Here is a 21,016-nt window from a genome sequence, read left to right on the forward strand (position 1 = left end):
TTTTTATTCAAAAAGTTATATACTTAAAACTTAAAAGCCTAGGTTTTCTTCTGCCTGTCACCCTTTAAATTTACTTTCCTTCCAAACAAATACCCTGGTGGTAAGCCAACCGCAGAACACGTTGGCCTATATTTCTTTAAAAAAAGTGCGTTTCTAATATCTCAATCCGACAAATGAATTCATTGAAAAATCTATGTTTACATGGATCGATGCTAAATCATTAAGTATTTCTTGGGCACACGCATTACGAAGGTATTTTAGGCTATCTAAATAATTGGGTGAAACCGGGTACACGACGACGCGATTTTTTGTTTGGACGAATCTATTGAAATCAATTGTATGCCTATTTCATCTTAATGTTACCTGCATCTTCAATATTAAAATAATTCTGTACAGTGATATTAGAAATTTATTCCGGGTGGCTATTTATCTTCAATTTTATTTCTGTGGGAGCTCTACCCCCGTATGGTTTTTTTTCTGTACACCACCACTGCTTAGTCTCGTAAAATGTAATTTCTACTTTGAGAAATGAAATAAATTTTTTTCAATAAGTGGTCACCGTTGCGGGTTATATGTATCTGTTTCGTAAAATTGATTAGTATTCTTGGCCTTCCTTCCAAGAACCTACTATGTTTATGAAATGGTGGTTTTTGATGAAATCTTAGGGACTTAGAAGCATACTACGTTTTTGGATGTAAATTAATTCTTTAGCATCCTCAAATCGCGCCAAGTTGGATTAGGCAATTTTTAATTATTACCCAATAAGATTAAATGCATACCTAATAGTTTAATTTTTTTTAGTTCAAAGTGAAGTTTATATTAGTTAAATTCGTTTAAAGTGAAGTTCAATAAATTAATATAATTAAATATTTCAAAGAGCAATTCAATAGAATAATAAAAAACAGTTTTATAGTTTAAAGTGAAGATCAACAGATTAGTCGAATCCGTTTAATAGTTCAAAGATTAGTTCAATAGATCAATAGATTAGTCAAATCCGTTTAATAGTTCAAAGATCAGATCAATAGATTAATAAAATCCATTTAATAGTTCAAAGGGAAGATCAATAGATTAATAAAATCCGTTTAATAGTTCAAAGTGAAGATCAATAGATTAATACAATCCGTTTAATAGTTCAAAGATCAGATCTATAGTCAAATCCGTTTAATAGTTCAAAGTGAAGTTCACTGGATTAAACAAATCCGTTTAATAGTTCAAAGATCAGATCAATAGATTAGTCAAATCCGTGTAATAGTTCAAATATCAGTTCTATATATTAGTCAAATTCGTTTAATAGTTCAAATATCAGTCAAATTCGTTTAATAGTTCAAAGTGAAGTACAATAGATTAATAAAATCCGTTTAATAGTTCAAAAATTAGATCAATAGATTAATAAAAAATCCGTACGTTTAATAGTTCAAAGGTCGGATCAATAGATGAATAATTTAATAAAATCCGTTTAATAGTTCAAATTGAAGTTCACTGGATTCAACAAATCCGTTTAATAGTTCAAAGATCAGATCTATAGTCAAATCCGTTTAATAGTTCAAAGATCAGATCAACAGATTAGTCAAATCCGTGTAATAGAGAACAGTTCGTCGACAGAGTCAGTCTAGTGGGCATTCTGAGTCGCGTTTGAGTCATTGTCGAGAGGCTCCGAGTGGAGAGTGAACGTGACGTAACCGGACGGAGTCTTAATTGACAAAATCTGGGTGTAGCGTGTGAAGACGCCTGAAAAATGGATAAAGAGAATATACAATAAAAAGACAGGAAAATATTTATTGTTACCTTTTGAGGTTGAATCGGAAATTTTTTTGTCAACGCTGGTAGGTCCCGCTGCAAGCCGGCGTAAAGCACCTTGGTTCCGGTGACCGGAAGCCGCCAGTTTCCTTTCTCGGCGCGGACCCTTAAGTCCCTCTGGCTGGAAAAAAAACGCCACCAGAGAGCGCTGTGTTTTTTTTATGAAATCGAGAGTTCGGTCGCCTTTTAAATCAAGTGCAGTCTATTTTTCCTCGATCTGCAGCGGTTGAACCGATACGGATTTGATTCCGTTTCCTAAGGATGTCGTAAACAATGGGGGATGGCAGCCGAGAGAGATACTCCGCTGGAGGGCGCTACCTTCGATTTCCCGTTCCCTCTATTGAGAAACTGGCGCGTAATCCTTTTTGTATTATCACGAGTACCGGTACCGCTACATCCGGGTGGAATTTAAATGGCCCGGAGTTAAATGGCCCCACGCCCCAGCACGCACGCGTTTTCTTTAATTAAACGGGGGAAATAATAATTAATAAAAAATATAATTAAAATAATAAATTAAATTTGTTAGGTTGAATTGTACAAATTTTCTATTTTATTTTCAAACTTATGATATGATAGTACTTACAAGGAGACATCCCGAAGTGTAACCCACCGATTTTGTTCAAACTCGGGGGATTGGTAGACTTTCATGTAACTTTAAAAAGCCTAAAGAGAATTTATTCAATGGGCAACCGTTTTGCCATGGAAACGAAAAATATTTTTGACAACAAAAATGGAAATTTTCCCATTGAAAATAACATGGGATTCTGACCGATTCCTAGCCCCCCTGTGAAAAATTTGAACAAATTTCAAAATTTCGAAAATGCCAAAAATAGAAATAATAGATAAAAATTGACAAAAAAACATCAATATTGATCAATTTGAGGTCAAAATCTCATGTTATTTTCAATGGGAAAATGTAATATTTTGTGTTGTCAAAAACATTATTTATTATTATTATTATTATTATTATCCCCCGAGTTTGAACAAAATCGGTGGGTTACACTTCGGGATGTCTCCTTCAACTCCTTGTTAGTCGGGCGGTTGGTTTCAAGATAACCCTTGAAATTTGGCATAGTATGTCGTTATTAGTTTAAAAAGTTATTTAGTTAATTAAAATCAGCGATTTGGAGCTCATCAAGAAATATCACAGTAATAGGAATGATTTTTTTAAATAATATACAAAATAGTTTTATTATTAAAGTTAAAAATAATTTTTATTTAAAAACAATACACAAAACAGTTATATTATTAAATTAAAAAATAATTTTTATTTAAAAGCAATACAAAATAGTTTTATTATTAAATTAAAAAATAATTTTTATTTAAAAACAATACAAAATAGTTTTATTAGTAAATTAAAAAATAATTTTTATTTAAAAACAATAAAAAATAGTTTTATTATTAAATTAAAAAATAATTTTTATTTAAAAACAATACAAAATAGTTTTATAATTAAATTAAAAAATAATTTTCACTTTAATATTTAATATCCTCGTTATTTTCAAAGCAATGCTTTTTAATAGATCAAGAATTAAAACATCCTATCCTTAATCCATATTAAGTTTTTATAAAATTTTTGTAATTTTAGTAAGGCATTGAACTGAATGTGTTTCCATGTTCAATTTCGCGTAGGTTATATTTCAATGCCTTCTGTTGAACCCCTCCTCAAAACTCGACGCGGAAATAAGTGAACTGTCTGGCGGGAAATCATTTCAAAGTCGTTTCCTTTCAAGAAATATCACATTTTTATTTTTTCTTAATTCGCAAATATTTCTCCATATCCTCGGTTTCATCGCAATAGCTTATTTTAGAAGTTAAAAGAAGTATTTGAAATGTAGGCCAAACTAGAATCCGTATAATGTAATATAGGATCAACATAGTTTCGTCAAAAGTTTGTCGTATATTTCCAAAACACTTTTCGCAATTTCGTTTGAAAGTCCTCGCCTGAGTTTCGATTTGAGTCGCTTTGACGATACGGTAGATTTAGCTTTAGCTTTAGAGATGAACTATTCATTCGGAATGGCTAGACGAAATTAAAAGGAACTTTCAAATTCCGATGCCAGTCCTTTCGATATGTTTTAAAAAATAATTTAAGACTAAAAATTGGAAATTATTTTAGATAATTTTAATGAAATAAAATAAAAAATAAATAAAAAAGTTTTAAATAAATTATACACTTTGTTTTAATAAATATTAGGAGTTTTCGACTTCATTGCTGTAGTACAGTCCAAACTACTAGTTACCGTCGGTTATCCCGATTCACCTAAAACGTATCTAAGTTCGCTGGATCACATTCGGCGTTTTAGACGCTCAAAATTTAAGATTATTTCTACTCGAGAAACGACTCTAACAATTATAAATGGGTAAGGTTTAAAAACATTAATCTACAAGTTTGTTTGGTCAGGAATCCATACCTCTACTTGGAATGCTTATCGCGGCAGATTTCTGATGTGGCTGACGGTTGTTTTGACGTCACTATGTTAACTGAACAAACAACAACGTGAGAAGGGATTTTTCTCTCGTAGGCGGGACCAAAGCCGTCAGAGTAATCTTACCATACGCGATACGGCGAGATAAGCGTTCCGAGTAGAGGTATGGATTCCGGTTTTGGTAAATTATTTTACTGAGATCTGGGAAAGTGACGTCGTGAGATAAAGAAAAACGCCCTCTAGCGAGACTCTGTGAAAGGCGATCGGTTAAAAGTGAACCCATCAAAACTAGGAATTTGTCCTAGTTAGGTAACAAGATTATACACTTACGATAAAAGTATTTAATTAAAAAGTGCAAGAAAAGATAGAGGAACCCTTCTCATCTGGCGTTAGACTAGAACAATGCAATCGATTTGTCGAGCGAAGAAGGTACGCGTAAGTCTAAGGTTTCAATGACGATATCGTGATAATCGCGCTAACAGAAACAGACGTCTCCGTTATTCCGCCCGCGAACTACCTAGCTCTGACCTCATTTCTTCTCGAAATAATGAAAAAGATAAGATTTTCTCTCTATATATAATTCTGTCGGGGGCATAGCTGTATTTTTCGTAGCAGAAAGAAATCCATTGATAATAACAATCTGCCTGTGTGTCTTTTTTCTCTCTCCTTGGCACAGGTGGTGTGGGAGTTCCCCGCATCGCGGAGCTGCCGTAGCCGACCAAGAATGTTTGGGAAAGGAGGTCCACCCCCGAAATATCGCTCCCTTCTTCGCTGCCAATAATCGTTTCCTCTCTTTGGTCCCAGCTCCCCCCTTCGAACGACCGAAAACTTTCACCCTCGACTCTCGTTCCGCCGATTATTTCACCTTAAAAAACAAGCCGGGTTGAAGGCCCCCCCTGTTAAAACCCCGCACCTTCGTCTCGGCCGACCGGACAACCGACAAAAAATTGCGAAACAGACGCACCCTACCCCCCTTTTTTTGGCATATCCGAGAAGTCCCCCCCCCCTCAGTCTCTCGTATCCCGCGGAAACGGTACCCTTCGACGCGATAGGCCCGCGTCGGCTCTAAGCCAATAGTCGTCTTCGGCTAAGACTATGATGTCATCGGAAGAAGACTGCGACGTCAACCTTCTTCAAGACAGCAGCGGCGTCGTTTCTGGCTCGGCAGTCGGCCCGACCGCGTCCTCCAAGTGCGCCTCTTTCGGCGGCGTAGGCAAGACGAAAGCCGGCAAGCGCGTGAGGCAGAGAGTGGACGCGGGAGAACCCCGGAACAGTTACGCGGCGATCCCCAACTTCACCTCGAGACCGACGACGAACGGGTACATCGTCTCGTCGGCGGGCAGCAAACTGATCAGCGACCTGCTGGCCCGACAGAGGGCGTCTTCGTCGTCCTCCAACGTCAGCGACACCAATTCCATGACGGTCGAGATGGAAGGGTCGACCCGCAACGGGACGCGACCCGCGAGGAACGTGTCGGCGGTCGGCTTGGCGCACGCGCAGGGCGCTCCTAACGCGGCCCAATTAAGCGACGCTGGTCGCCAGAGTCCCTCGTTCTTGAACGGAAACGACGAATCCACTTCCGATCTCATTCTCAACCAAGAGGAGCTCGTCGAAAACTCCTATTTACTACGAAGTATTTTGCAGGTAACGAAGTTATAATTCGAATTTCCTCTTCATCGTTATCATATAGATCCAATTCTTTCAATATCAAAACTTTGCACGAGACTTGATTTAGTAACGGTACCGTTTCCACGTTGTTACGGATCCCTTCATCGTGTTGATGATTCGGGGGTTTGGACTCGTGGGTCGCCCGCCAATTCCTTCCCCTTTGTACGAATTTACAAAGTTCGCCCTGGAAAAACGGACTGCGCGCGATAAAACTACGAGTGCTCTCTAGGCGTTTTTTTTTTCATTATCCCGTTTCTCTATTGAGAATGGACCATCCTGGTAGGATGCCCGTTTAGACTTAATGGGTTCAATAATTCCGAAACATATTTCCTTATTTATCTATCCATTTTGGTTTGGAACGAAAGTTAGATTTTGCGCTATCGAACGTTCAATAAAGGATATCCCTTATCAACTGGTGACTCACAATAAAGTCGCCGATTGCTCAAGCTTTACGTAAATTCTTTAGTTTTAAATACCAAACGGCGCTAGCGATGGTATTGGGAACGCTGTCTTTCGCGTTTGGTTATATAAAAAAGGTTATTGTTGCGTTTGAAATCCCCCCTCGTTATAGAAATAAAAAATAATCGAACTTGATAATCGTCCGCGATGTACGCTAGATTATTTAGATCGAATCTCTTAATAAGAGGGCGATGATAAAGCGTTACTTCGTGGTGTCATTCGAAGCGCGAAATTTAGAAGTATCGTAAGCATTCTTTATCGAGGTCTCGTTTGTATCAGACGCGTCTAATGCGTTCTTCTCGTTTCGTTGTCGCAGGAAAGGAAGAATTTCACGGACGCCTGCGGAGGTAGGAGCAGCCCCGGATCGAGCGTCACCGAGTCCGAAGACGCCGATGAGGACGAGATGATGGTCAGCCAAGAAGACAGCGACCACGGCGGCAACGGAAGAGCGGGGGGCTCGACTTCGCCCCCCCGGCCCAGACGCGGCAGACACCGCGAGGTGTACGGAAACATGCTGGAAGAAGCCTTTTTAGCGGCCGCCGTCGCTTCCTCGGCGGGTCACGCTTCGGAGAGCGTCGCCTCAACCAGGTGCGGAAACGCGCCCACGTCGTCCGCTCCGGTGGGGGCGCTGCGGGCGTTACCCGGCCCGGGTGAGAAAGAAGACGACGAGGAGGAGGAAGAGAAGGGAAGCGAGGGTCTCGGAGACAAGATGTCGTGCGTCGCGCGCTCCCAGGAACGGCTCAGGCGTCGCCGCGACGGAGCCCCGGACTCCCTCGACTCGGCTAGCAGCCGCAGCCCCAGCCCCAAATCGGGTCGCCCCGCCTCCAATCTAGAAAATAACAATAACTCTTCGTTGCAAGAACTGAAGCGCGCCCGCGTTGAGACGATCGTCTCGAATATGTTGCACGTTCCCGGGACTTTGTCTTCGGGACGAAGTCCTTCCACCAACGGGTCGTCCTATCCGGAACCGACCATCCCGGTGAACGGTTGCAAAAAGAGGAAACTGTATCAGCCTCAACAGCACGAGGCACCCAAAGTGGCGGAAGGCAACGGCGATCAATATTTCAACGACGAAGAAGAGGACCTCGAAGACGGCGATCTGATGGGCGACGATCTGGACGACGACGAGCCGACGGAACCCGAGGACAGGAACGAAGCGGGGACCTTTCCTTCCGGCGAAGGGGACGATCGCGATTTGACCTCGCCTCGGCGCCACGATAAGAAGAAAAGGCCCGATCGGACCACCAATATGTTTAAAAGTCAGTTGAGTCAGGTGCAAAAACAGGTAGCCGTCATGGAACAAAAATACCGCCAACTGTGCGAATCGTCCCGGGTTGAGTCGAGCCCCGCCAGAAGCGAAGAGCTCAATTCAGTCGAAGATCAAATTAAAAGAGATTGCGATTCCGACAGCGTGAGGCAGAAATCCAACGCCTCACCCTCGGGCCAGTTTAGGCCGGGCAGAGAGAGTAATTGCCTCAATTTGCCCAACGTGTATTACGTGTCTACGCCCAAAGAAAGGCGAGAAACCGGGTACAGGGAAAACGGACCCAGCGACGAATCGAAGATCTCCAGCAGGAAATCTGAGGACAGACAGTCGTGTATAGTCAAAACCACTTCGACTTCGTCGTCGTCGCCAAACTCCGCGAACCCGATCGGCTGCCCCGATTTGGAGTGGTTGGTAGACTCTCTCAAGTCCGAACTGTCTTCTACCCTGTCTACCGTAATCGAAACCATCGTGTCCAAATACGCTCAAAGGAGATCCAACGCCCTGAAAGCGTCTCGCAAAGAACTGCTTTCGGAAGCGCCTAGTCACCAGCCGCACTCCAACCACGTGGATCCTCTTCCCGCGCAGCCAGCCCTGATGGGCCCGATGGAACTTCACCAGCAACCACCGCCGTCTCACAAAGAGTTCAATATACTCTCTCAAATGTTAGACAGGAAATCTCCGCGCACCAAAGTGATAGATCGAGGCAACAGGGCCAATGGTCAATCCGTGTCTTTCGTACAAAGAACCAGCCCTTACCTTCCGGACAATAAAGGACCTTTGTATTACCCTCGAAATTTGAAGCGATCCATGAACCCCCTTTTCTGCGTCAGCCCCAACGCCTCCCTGCCCACGGGACCCCGAGAATGTCACTCGCCGCCCACTCCTCCCAACTCTTTGCTGACGGCGGCCGCCTTAGGACTAGCGGTTCATCCGCACCATAACCACCCTCAACTGCATCATCAAAGCCAAATCCCCGCACCACCTCCGCCGCCACCGGCCTCTCTCCCTACTTCGAGTTCCGGAGACCTCCCGGAGCAAACCGAGGCCATGTCTTTGGTCGTGGCGCCCAAGAAGAAGCGTCAGAAGGTGACCGACACCAGGATCACGCCGAGAACTGTTAGTAGGCTTTTGGTCCAAGAACCCGAACTACCCGTTTCGAAATACCAGCAACTCTTGGGCAACCTGGGAAGTATCGTTAATTTCCAAGAGCAGGTGGCCGCGTTCCATCATGCGGCCACCGGCGGTCATCCGGGCTTACCACCTCCGCCGTTGGTGCCCGTGTCGCTGCCAACCAGCGTGGCCATCCCCAACCCGAGTCTTCACCAATCGGACGTCTTTAACCCGTTCCATTTCGAGAACGCCCACCGATTCGGACATTTTAATAACAACAATAACAACAACGGCCACAACAGCTTCATGGGCAGTTCGTTGGACCACAACAGTCTCGAGGAGGACAGTCTCGTGCACGGTGGCAGTCCATCCATGCACTCTTCCTTGCTGGGCGGACCACACGGCTCCCCCGATTCCATGAACCATTATTCGGGACTCGGAGGCAGTTTCAAGCAAGAGAACGGCGATGGCAGCGACGCTGGTGACAGTCAGACGTACGACTCAGGAATGGCTATGATATCCTTTGCTATTTTTATTATTTATAAACTTACAGTTAGTTGTAATCGAAACTTAGGTGTCATTGACTCAAGTGACGAAATTTTATCATCGTCTTAGACCGAGATAAAAAAAAACAGGGTTCGTACACGACCTGGAAAAGTCAGGGAATTTGAAAATCAGCCTAAAAGGTCAGGGAATTTGAAAATTACCCGAAAAGGTCAGGGAATTTGAAAATGACCCCAAAAAAATCAGCCAAATAAATTTTTGGAATATATATTAAAAATACATAATACATATTTTTCAAGATTTTACCTCAAACCATTCATTTATTTTACAAAAATGGTCAGGGAAATTTTGACAATTTGGTCAGGGAAAACCTGGAAATGTCAGGGAATTTAATTCCGGAAACTTTGTACGAACTCTGAAAAAAAATTAATTTCCATCTAAAATTTTAGAAGTTTCAGGTTACACAAAGTCTAGCAGCGCAATTCAATCTTAAGATATTAAAGGTTAAATTTTACAAAATGCAAGTCTATTAGAATTTAGTTGAAAACATGGTGTACGTCAATCAGTAAATTTCGCTTGAATTTAGGTATATATTTATGTAGCTAATTTTTAATATAGGATACATTACGTGAAAAATAGGTTTGTCATAAATGATACTTCACTGTACAGTTAATTACAGACAACCTAGTTATTTTAAAAAAGCGCTAGTTATCAACATGACGCAAACCTGTGGCATTTTTATCCTTAACGTGATTCTCTTGTTGCTGGCTGGCTGTCCTGTTCTCGCTCTTTTTTCATGTTCCGAACATGCACACGAGTACTCTGACGCCGATGCACTTGCGCAAAGCGAAACTCATGTTCTTCTACGTTCGCTACCCAAGTTCCGCCATATTGAAGATGTACTTTCCAGACATCAAATTCAACAAGAACAACACAGCGCAGTTGGTCAAGTGGTTCTCCAATTTTCGGTGAGTCAATAATTTTCATTTATTTTAATTATTATTAAACGGTTAACATTGTAAGTATTCGAAATATTAACTGTTAACTTAGTTATCAGTATATTAACCAGAACGTATTTAGGTTACTAAGAACGTACACGTCAACGGTTTTATAGAGGCAATTCAAATTAAAACAGTAAAGCCATCTTTACGGGAATCATTTTCAAAAATTTCATCTTTACATTGTCCAATTGGAGGAAAAACTAATAATAATCATGTAGGCTAATACCCAAGGCACCACCTTAGGCCTAAGTCATCTAGTGACTTATAATGCGGGTGGAAATAAACTATTTTGATGTTTACAATTAATCGTTTAATTCAGCTCTTATTAAAATTTCTCGAACTAAATTAAAAATTTCAATTATTAATTATATACGTTTTCACAAAATAAAACTGCTCTAACGACCAATACTAGATGGCTCTGCCGCTCTCCACAACTCGCACTCGTACGTTACCGGCAACCTAAATACGTTATTGGTATATTAGTCAAAACATAGTAGATAAAAATAGCTATATATTATCCCGCTTGGAGGCTTCAAAGAACAACATTGCTAATGCAACGTAACTCGACCAAACTTCGTGTAGCACTTGGCGGTTTACCGTTGTACGTCTCACTTAACTATCCAATCCATAAGCGAAGGGCGTTCAGTTGACAAGATCCCCCCCAGGGGAGCAATAATGCATCATGATTTTGATCGATTTATCGCTTCAAAGTTGCCCTCAAGTTGTTACGCGCGTATTAATGTAGAAGTTTTAAAGCGATTGTCAACTTTGCCTATTATTTACTTTGGATAATTTTAACTTAAATATTAAAAGCTGCATAAAATTCTTTTTTAAACCAATAGTCGATAACGGTTCTAAAATGTTCCCTATTTCTAAGTTCGTAAATAGATATAATTTATTTTATTGGGAGTATGAAGTACACGAATTTCACCCATTTAAACATAAATTAATTTCATAATTTGAATTTAAATGTTTAAATGAACATTACTTAAATACAAAATATAAGAAACTCGAAAATATACCATACTTGCGAGACTAGAAATATTTACCAAAATGCCAAGAATTTCAGAACAGTAAAAAATAACCGTGAAACGTTTCAAATGTTCAAGCGGATTTTTATGTAATTTGGAGAAGAATATTATAGGATCGTTAATCAATTATTTTAGATTTTGTTCAAACTTATCCGAAGAGATTATTCTATACAAGAAATCCAATAACCGTTTATTTTTGCATAAAATTACCATTTGATCAAATCCTAAGAAGAACAAGGGAAGATTGATCAAATTAATTTGTCCCAAAGCAAATATATGCTTAATAGACCTCTGTTTCGTATATCTTTCTTCAGTCCTTAATAGTTAAAAGTTGGACTTATTTAAGAAATAGAAACATTATCATACAATCTGTAAGTGAAGTCATAACGATAACAAAGTTGTCCTCGGAACTGCGTTGAATTGGTTTTTGAGGTTAGCGAATTCTGTCACGACCTCTTTTTGTTTAAATTTCGAAATCATCGGATAACATAACTAGAGCCGAATTAGAGTCGAAATTGTTGTTCCATTTAAATAATAGTTTGCACGATGACCATTTCTAATAACATTATCGGCTTAAAACATAGATATTTTAAAATTTATCTTTAGTCATGACTTCAAACAATTTTTAAATTTATGATTATGGACTTAATGGCCTAGGTTTGCTTCTGCCTGTCCGCCTTAAATTAACTTGCCAGGGAGGCAAGTAAATTTGAAGGGGGACAGACAGAAGAAAACCTATGCCTTTCACAGAAAAAAAATTCACTAAAAACAATTTGCTGGCTTATAATTGTGATTTCAAGTATAGTCTCCTTAATTATCAACTTTTTAAAATGTAAAGTTATAGATTTTAGTTAACAGACCAAAGATTAGAGTTCCTAATGAATTAATATACATCCACGGTGCCCTCTATATGAGCAGTTTATTGCAATTTATAGTGGAATTCTTCACCAATTATGCAGCAGACAATTTTACGTTCAGGCTTCCGTTGAAATCCAACGTTAAGATAGTTCTATCAAAAGCCAAAATTTCAGCTGAATTTCTTCTAATTTAAAACTTAATTATGGCAGTATCAACGTAGGTTAATTTTACCGCATACTTAACTAACGGTATAAAGTAATTACTTCGGCAGATATTTAAACTCAAGCCAGTATCAGCCACGAACGAATATCAACGTAATAAGGTGACATTTTGAAATCAGCAATCTCTAAAACTCGTCTCTCATTTTCGTATTGTTATTTTTAGGCTTAGAACAGAATGACATACAATTTATTTGATCGATTTTTAAATCGCGAGTTTGATCCGCAGCCGCCCGATAACTATCTGGCGGGTTCCTAAAAGCACGCGTCCTGATAAGGTCTTCGTAACGTGTTGCAAAAGGACAGAGTGCCTTGCGGGACACTTTCCTGCCGCGTTGGCCGATAATACGCCAGCGCAGATAAGAATAAATCAACCTACAGAATATATATTTTGAATATTAAACACTATACCGTTACGTAGGCCTGTACTGGAGCTAGATTATTAGCTATTATTGCAAGGCTATTTCGGTATCTTCCGAACGATGGAAGAGAAAGTGATTGTTACCATGACAGAGTTCCTCTATTCGTTTTCCAACTCTACCGATAATTCGTTTCTGAAATTAACTGATTCTGCGGTTGAATTTAAGTCTATACAAGATTACGGTAATTTTAAGTTAATGATAAGCGCCTATTGAGAACAATACCCGACTGAAAAATCACAGTATCTGAAAATCATATCGCCACGAATGGCAAGCAAAACCGAAACTAAAGACACTTAACCTCTAAACTTACGGATCGTTACGAAAAATCAGTCTTTAGCCTCTAGCGAGAAAAATACGCAACTTTAAAAACCAATTATCAAGCGTCGAAGAGTATCGTATTAGGCCTAATGCCTTAGTCTGAACTTAGCAACTCAAAAGTCAAAACAAAAACAGTCGTGTTGGGCTTTAGATATGATCTACTACTTAAGCTCCGCCTATTTCAAATTACGTGGCGGCCTCTGGTGACTGTGTTTAATCCCAAAATATCAAATGAGGAAAGGATTATATTTTAAATATATTCGAAATTATTATCGGTGCACCAATTTTAAATACAGATTTAATAAATCTTATTGGAAATTTAGTATTTAAAGTATTTATCTTCTTCTAATTTCATTTAAGTATTTCAACATTAAAACTAATTTTATTCCATAACGTTTTGGTAAAACCATTTATAACTTTCTAAATAGTAAAATTGGCTATCCATGGATAACGATTAAGACTAAAATAAGCTCCGCCCTCGAAATTTGGAAAGTAGTACATCTCGGAATAGTAGAAATAACTTTGATTTCGTTCTTGATTTAAAATACGATTCAACACTGATAAACTTTAACGAGATAATTATTTCGAAAAACAATCATCACCACCTTAGGCCCAAGTCATCTAGCGACGTTTAATGCCATTAATTCAGGTGCCCGGTATAGCAATGCTTAGGAAGGTGGTGGCAAGTCCTTCATGCCACGCGATAACCGCTCCCTCGAGCCGACAGCTCCCTACACTAACTATTACCTCAACAAGTTTTTATTAGTGAGGAGACAACTTGCAAACTCAACGTGGAAGAATTGTTCAGAGTTTTGACCCAGTGTTACAAGCTAACCACTCCACTACACCAAAAACCGTCACACCCTTTGCTCAAATTTAGGCCGTTGCGTAAAATTTTCATATTACAATATTAAGATACCGTTTATCGTCGAATTTCAAAATATCTCGTCTTAATTGTTTTAAGAATCTCTCCCTCGTATGGCGTTGTTTCCTTATCTTGACAACGGCTTAAATATCTTAACAATTTAATGAGAAGAATTAACAGGCGGTAACTCGGCTATCTCTCGAAATAAGTCTGTTTGTTTCCATCTTTCCTCGTGATTGATCTAAAGGAGATTCCGTCGCTATCTCCATTCTGCCGCTTTTCATAACAATCGGCAGATAAACTTTCTCTTCCAGTCACAATCGTCGCTAATTTCATAATTTACTAACAATCAGCCATCATCTTTTTTTTTCCCTCCCTTTTCGCGTCGGTACGGGTATAAGATTAGTCGCCCAATTTCTATTTCTACTCCTAAGATCCAAGAGCGGCAGCTGTGTAAACTAAGTGAAGTTTGTTCAGTTCTAATTTGCGTTTGTAGTTCTGTGGGGGGGGTCCGATAAGAAGGAAAAACTATGGTATCATCTGCTCCTTCTAAATATGGACTTTCTTTGTTTAACGGAAACCACAATGGTTTTATGTGAATCCATAAGTAACGTAATAACTTTAAGTGTGACATAATTTGCGAGGCTCTTGTAACCACCACCAGGCTTGCCACACATCAGGGAATTTCAAAATAGATCTTTTTATAAAATAACCTTGGCCATCTTGTTGAAATGTTGCCTCCCCGCTTCAGCTGTGGATCTGTTTTCTCTCCCACTAAAAAGCTTATGAACTCATCATTCTTAGGCATTGGCTGAACTATTCCAGGGCAACATTTCAACAAGCTGGGCAAGCGTAAAGACATTTTATAAAATCAACTATTGAACTAGAAAGTCAGGGAATTTAAAAATCGGCCTAGAAACACATGGAAAGGTCAGGGAATTTAAAAATCGGCCTAAAAGTCAGGGAATTTTAAGAATTTGTAAAACGTCAGGCAAAAGTCAGAGGTTTAAAATGATGCGAAAATGCCGCTTTATTTAAATTTGCAAACGATATTAGACTAATCATTTTTTCGGAAAATTTTCCGGAAAAAAGGCTTCGAAATTTTTCAGACTTACAACTCTAATTTAAACCAGACCAGTAGACCTCCCTGGTAAAATTCTCAATGAGGACATGGGCGATCTTGCAGGGCTCCCAGAGTTCCTATAATTCCTATAAATTCCTATAATTTCAATATGCTCCTATAAATTCCTATTTTCTCAAAATTGTTCCTATAAATTCCTATTTTTTTTCGAAATTTTCTAGTTTTTCTATAGCTATATCCAGAAATTCCTATAATTTTAAAAATAATGTATTAGAAAACAGCCTTAACGTTTGGGAAAAATTTGCCTTCTAAATAGAGCTTAGCTCTGGTGTTCCGGAAAACATCAACGGTTGGGCTCCCAGAGTTCCTATAAATTCCTATAATTTCAATATAGGGGCTGTTCACAAATTACGTAACGCAGAAAAACCACTTTTTGGACTCCCCCCCCCTCGTAACAAAGAGTAACAAATGAAAAGACCCCTCTTCTTAAATTACGTAACAAATTTCAAACCCCCCCCCCTTAAATTATTATAGTACGTAACAACTAATATGCTGGTAATAAAGTACTATAAGATCAGGTACTAAATTTTGTTGTTTGTAATTTACATTTGAAATTACAACTGTATTTTTATATAAACCAATGAAAATGCTTATGTTTTTAATAATTGCGACTGTTTCTGAAAGTGATGAAAATTTTATTCTACGATATTAAAAATAAGATGTGTTACGTAACATTTTAGTGAACCCCCCTCCCCCCCACGTAACAATTCGTAACGCTTGCCAAAACCCCCTACCACGTTACGTAATTTGTGAACAGCCCCATACTCCTATAATTTCCTATTTTTTCAAAATTGTTCGTATAAATTTAATTTTTAGCTAAATGTTCCTATAAATTCCTATTTTTTGGCTAAAAATGTTGCTATAAATTCCTATATTTTGTATGAAATTTCCTATAATTCCTATAATATTTACAAATAAATCGCTGGGAGCTCTGATCTTGTTTCCTCGAGTACTTCCAAGTAGTCATACGTTCCCCCTTTTAATTTTCTCTTGGATATCAATCCTCCTTTCATTTGATTAAATCAACTCGGGCTCGGTTTCCTTTCATTCCTAGAACATTGAGTTGTTGACGGCTAAGCGTGCGTCGCCGATAAGGTTCTTCTTGGCTCGTTATCTCTCCGGTTTTATCGACATTTCTTATCAGTGGTTAGCGGTCTTCGTTATAAAATGAAAATTCATTCTTTGTTCATTATTTTCTACCAAGAATTACAGTTTTAAACATCCCAGAATTGCGCAAATGAAAATTGTCGCTGTAATCATTTGTCACGTAGACGTGTTATATCGTTTTTAATAATACGTTTTTATCAGACCTCAATTATTGGATATTTTAAATACACGCAATTCCTATTTTTATCTACAGACGTTTTTTACCGTCAGACAATAGAAATATCAAATTATTTTTTGCGATAGTCATAGCTTTATCCAATTCATTCTTTGAGGCAGAAAGGACAAAGGCGTGTCTTAAATGACAGTAACTCGAATTTTTAGTATACGAGCTTTAATGAAGTAACTTAACGATTCGGTATATCGCATTTATCATTATTAAAACATTAATATTACTAAAACTAGCCAATTTTTCGAAAGATTTAGAACAAAGATTTAAAGAAAGATGAAACCAATTTCCATTCTGGTTTCAGTGTGAATTAGTATTAACAGAAGTGTATCATATATATTTTAAGAAAAAAAGCTGATTTATCAAAACATACAGGAAGGGTTCGTACACGACCTGGAAAACCTGCCAATGTCAGGAAATTTTAAAATGTTTCAAAAAGGTCAGGGAAACGTCAGGCAATTTTAAAAGGTTTCGAAAAGGTCAGGGAAAAGTCAGGGAATTTGAAAATGATTCCAAAAAGTCTGGGAATTTTAAAATGACCCCAAAAAAATCAGGCAGATAAATTTTTGAAAGAAAATATTTTTCAAGATTTTTACCTCTAACCATTCATTTATTCTACAAAAATGGTCAGGGAAAATTTGGCAATTTGGTCAGGGAAAACCTGGAAATGTCAGGGAATTTAATTCCGGAAATTTTGTACATAGCGCGGAGCTTAAATTAATCATTAAACTGTTAAAGAGAGAAAAATTATTTATTAACATATTCCTACTCACAATTGTCAGTGTAATTTTAACATTTTACGTGGTTAGGAAAAGTAATAGCTGAGGTAAATTTAGAATCGTGATGCGGCGGTGTACACGGGAAATTCGCGTCCATTTTTGTAAGAGTTAGCTGTAAATATTTTTGTTGGTTTAGTGGACGCGTTTTTTGGAATGTTGTTTATGTGTAAAATGGCATTAGAGTAGTAGATAGTGACATTAAATGTGGTTTTGTTTTTCCCATAATGAAAATGTCCCCAATCCAGGTCGCTCTATCAGGGGCTACAGTCATACAAAACACTTACCTCTTGTCCACTCGCGCTGCCGATCAATACGGGGATTTTCGCGCTTCTCTACCGCCATCTGGTTGCCAAAGAGTGAAACACCAATCTTTTATTTCATTGTGATTAACTCTTTGAAATTCTTTAATTAAAATAAGAAATCAGATATTCTTTATTATAACATTTCAAAAATCAGATATTCTTTATTATAGCCTTTCAAAAACCAATTGATCTTTATTATAGAATTTCAAAAACCAGTTATTCTTTATTAAAGAATTTTACAAAAAGTTATTCTTTATTATAGAATTTCAAAAACAATTTATTCTTTATTATAGAATTTCAAAAACAATTTATTCTTTATTATAGAATTTCAAAAACAATTTATTCTTTATTATAGAATTTCAAAAACTATTTATTCTTTATTATAGAATTTTAAAAACAAGTTATTCTTTTTTATAGAATTTCAAAAACAATTTATTCTTTATTATAGAATTTCAAAAACAATTTATTCTTTATTATAGAATTTCAAAAACAATTTATTCTTTATTATAGAGTTTTAAAAACAAGTTATTCTTTTTTATAGAATAATGTAAATCATTAAGCCAAAAAATCATACTCAAATTTCGGTAAGAATTTTCAATTTGTTCTGTAGTTCGTATAGAAATAAAAAAGTTTATTCCAAGTGCTTAACAAACTCCATTTAAAATGCAAATTCAATTTAACTTCTCGTAACTTATCCAGTGGCTTCTGAATTTTTCTCAATGAACTGTTTTTAGTCAATTATCAAAAGTACAAAACCTCCAGGCAAAACTTTGCGAAGTTCGAGACATATTATTGAGCGAAAATTAATTCTTTCGATAATTAGGCGGCGAAAAATGTTGAAAACGGAACTATGGCTATTTGGTTCGAAATCGCGGGGATGGGTTTGGCAGTCAATAAGAAAGAATAACACTTTAGTGGATTTAGTCCGTAGCCAGAAATGCTTTGTTGCGCTCAGTGTCTGTTTCCGAAGTAAACCTGTATAACGGATATCCTCTCCTTTTGAGTTTCACGCAATATTTGATCAAAAGGACCCAAATTAACTTGGAGCCTAATGCGGATTTCTTCACAGACCCAAAGTTCGGAGCTAATTTATGGCGGATATACCCATTGTCGTTGTACTCCAGATTATAATTCTTTGTGTACGTTAACCACACCGGAATTACTGATTTTCAAGCTACCAACATCATTAATTTTATTTTTTAAGTTCATAGAGAACACTACGTTACCTGAGTTTAAAAAGTCGTAACAGAAAATTAAGCTACAGTATATATAATTTTTTATGACCTTTGCTAAAAAGCAGGTAATTAATTTCAAGAAATTCGAAATAGCAGTTAGTTAGTTTAAAGAAAAGCGAAATAGCAGGTAATTAATTTGCGAAATACCAGGTAATTAATTTCATGAAATGCGAAATACCAGGTAATTAATTTCATGAAATGCGAAATACCAGGTAATTAATTTCGTGAAATGCGAAATACCAGGTAATTAATTTCATGAAATGCGAAATACCAGGTAATTAATTTCGTGAAATGCGAAATACCAGGTAATTAATTTCGTGAAATGCGAAATAGCAGGTAATTAATTTTAAAAAATGCGAAATAGCAGGTAATTAATTTCATGAAATGCGAAATAGCAGGTAATTAATTTAAAGAAATGCGAAATAGCAGGTAATTAATTTTAAAAAATGTGAAATAGCAGGTAATTAATTAAAAAATGCGAAATAGCATGTAATAAATTAAAAAATATTCAAAATAGCAGGTAAATTTTAAAAAAATGTTGAAATATGCAGGTAATAAATTTAAAAATATTCAAAATAGCAGGTAATTAATAAAAAATATGCAAAATAGCAGGTAAATAAGTTTTAATAAGTAATAATTATCAAAAATTTATTTTAATTTATTGTTATAATTGTTTTACATGTTTTCTACATGTATAAAAATATATATATTATATATAAAATATATAATATACCGGCAGTATGAATTCTTCATTACAGATTTTCATTTAAAAGAAAATAGGTTAAAATCTAAAACGCAATTCCACGTAAAAAAAATCTTTCGTTTGAAACTTTATTTGTCGTTAAACGTTTTTTTTTCTCTCACCCCGCCACCAGGGGGAGTGACCAAAAGCGACAATCAGCTTTAGGAATTGGCTGTTTGCGAAAGGAATGAATCCTGGGAAATGCAGGATGCTGGCGACCCCGCGCGGGGGGGGATTCGAACTATATATACACCGCTACCGAACTCGGGGCAAATAAAAACAGATATTTATATGAAAAGGTGTGGTGGGGGGTGGAATTGATAGGAACCTAGGTATTTGGGGGTTCTTTGTTACGGAAAAAATGTTGGCGGTAAAAATCTGGAGAGGAACTAGCCTTACCTTTTTTGTAGAGGTACATTATTCTTGCATTCTGCGCGGAGAAATAGATACAGACCTTTTTCGAGCCCGGATGCCTTTTCTGTAGCGAACCATCGAAGCGTGCCTTTTTCTCTTTTTGAATAAAAATTCATATTTCTGCCTCTTTCGAACTTCCCCTCTCGCCGATGTCGCATTTTTCATTTAGTCCCTTTACGCAGTCTATTTCTACATCATTGCGATTGTCATGCCAATTTGGATTTTCTATTATTCTCCAATTTCGAGAGTATTTATACCAGTCATTTTGCAAACCGCCAAATTCTGCGGTTTTCTAAGATTTAAAGGCTGGAATTAGGATTTTCTATTTTTCTCAAATTTTGAGAGTATTTATACCAGTCGTTTTGCAACCGCCAAATTCTGCGGTTTTTTAAGATTTAAGGGCGGGAATTAGGATTTTCCTAAAATTTTGAGAGTATTTATACCAGTCATTTTGCAACCGCCAAATTCTGCGGTTTTCTAAGATTTAAAGGCTGGAATTGGGATTTTCTATTTTTCTCCAATTTTTTGAGTATTTATACCAGTATTTTTGGAACCGACCAATTGCATGGTTTTCTTAGATTTAAGGGCGTGGAAATTGTATCAGTCATAATTTTTTAACTTAAGCCTTTACATAGTCTATTTCTGAATCATTAGGATTATCATGCCAATTTGTATTTCCTATATTTAACGGTTTTTTAATCCGATCAATTCCTCCGTTTTCTTAGATTAAAAGACGGGAATTTAGATTATCATGCCAATTTGGATTTTATATTTTTTCATATTTCGTGTCTATACGTTATAAAACCGCCAAATTCCGCGGTTTTCTTAGTTTTAAAGGTTAGAAAATTGCATCGTACATAGTTTTTGCATTTAGTCCTTTACACAGTCGATTTCTGACTAATTTGAGTTGTCATGCCAATTCGGATTTTCAATTTTTAACTTATTTTGTAACAACTTCCCAAAAATCCGTACACTGATTACAATTATTTGAAACTGATTACAGCCTTTTGTAATGTTAAATCAGTAATCAGTTAAATAATCACTTTAGAACAGTCAATGCTACACGCGTGTACACTTACAATAATTCGGTACACAGTTTGGGAAACACCGAGTTAAGTAATCA

The 21,016-nt window shown here is 37.4% G+C and overlaps 1 protein-coding gene across 5 annotated transcripts in view; it reads left to right on the forward strand.

Moving 5' to 3' along the window:
• pros (homeobox protein prospero) overlaps window positions 1-21,016 on the forward strand; it is a 97,553-nt gene that overhangs the window by 50,510 nt on the left and 26,027 nt on the right. For 2 of the 5 annotated variants that reach the window (XM_090174515.1, XM_090174517.1), the window contains exons 2-4: window positions 4,903-5,870; window positions 6,670-9,246; window positions 10,042-10,202. In XM_090174515.1, the coding sequence (XP_090030641.1) occupies window positions 5,322-5,870; window positions 6,670-9,246; window positions 10,042-10,202 (3,287 nt within the window). In that variant the 5' untranslated portion in view covers window positions 4,903-5,321. The remainder of the gene's footprint in view (window positions 1-4,902; window positions 5,871-6,669; window positions 9,247-10,041; window positions 10,203-21,016) is intronic. The other 3 variants (XM_090174516.1, XM_090174518.1, XM_090174519.1) reach the window with 2 other exon arrangements.

The sequence above is a fragment of the Leiobunum rupestre genome, chromosome 5 (genome assembly GCF_980474605.1).
Source record: "Leiobunum rupestre chromosome 5, qqLeiRupe1.1.hap1, whole genome shotgun sequence".
In the NCBI taxonomy this organism is placed as follows: Eukaryota; Metazoa; Arthropoda; class Arachnida; order Opiliones; family Sclerosomatidae; genus Leiobunum; species Leiobunum rupestre.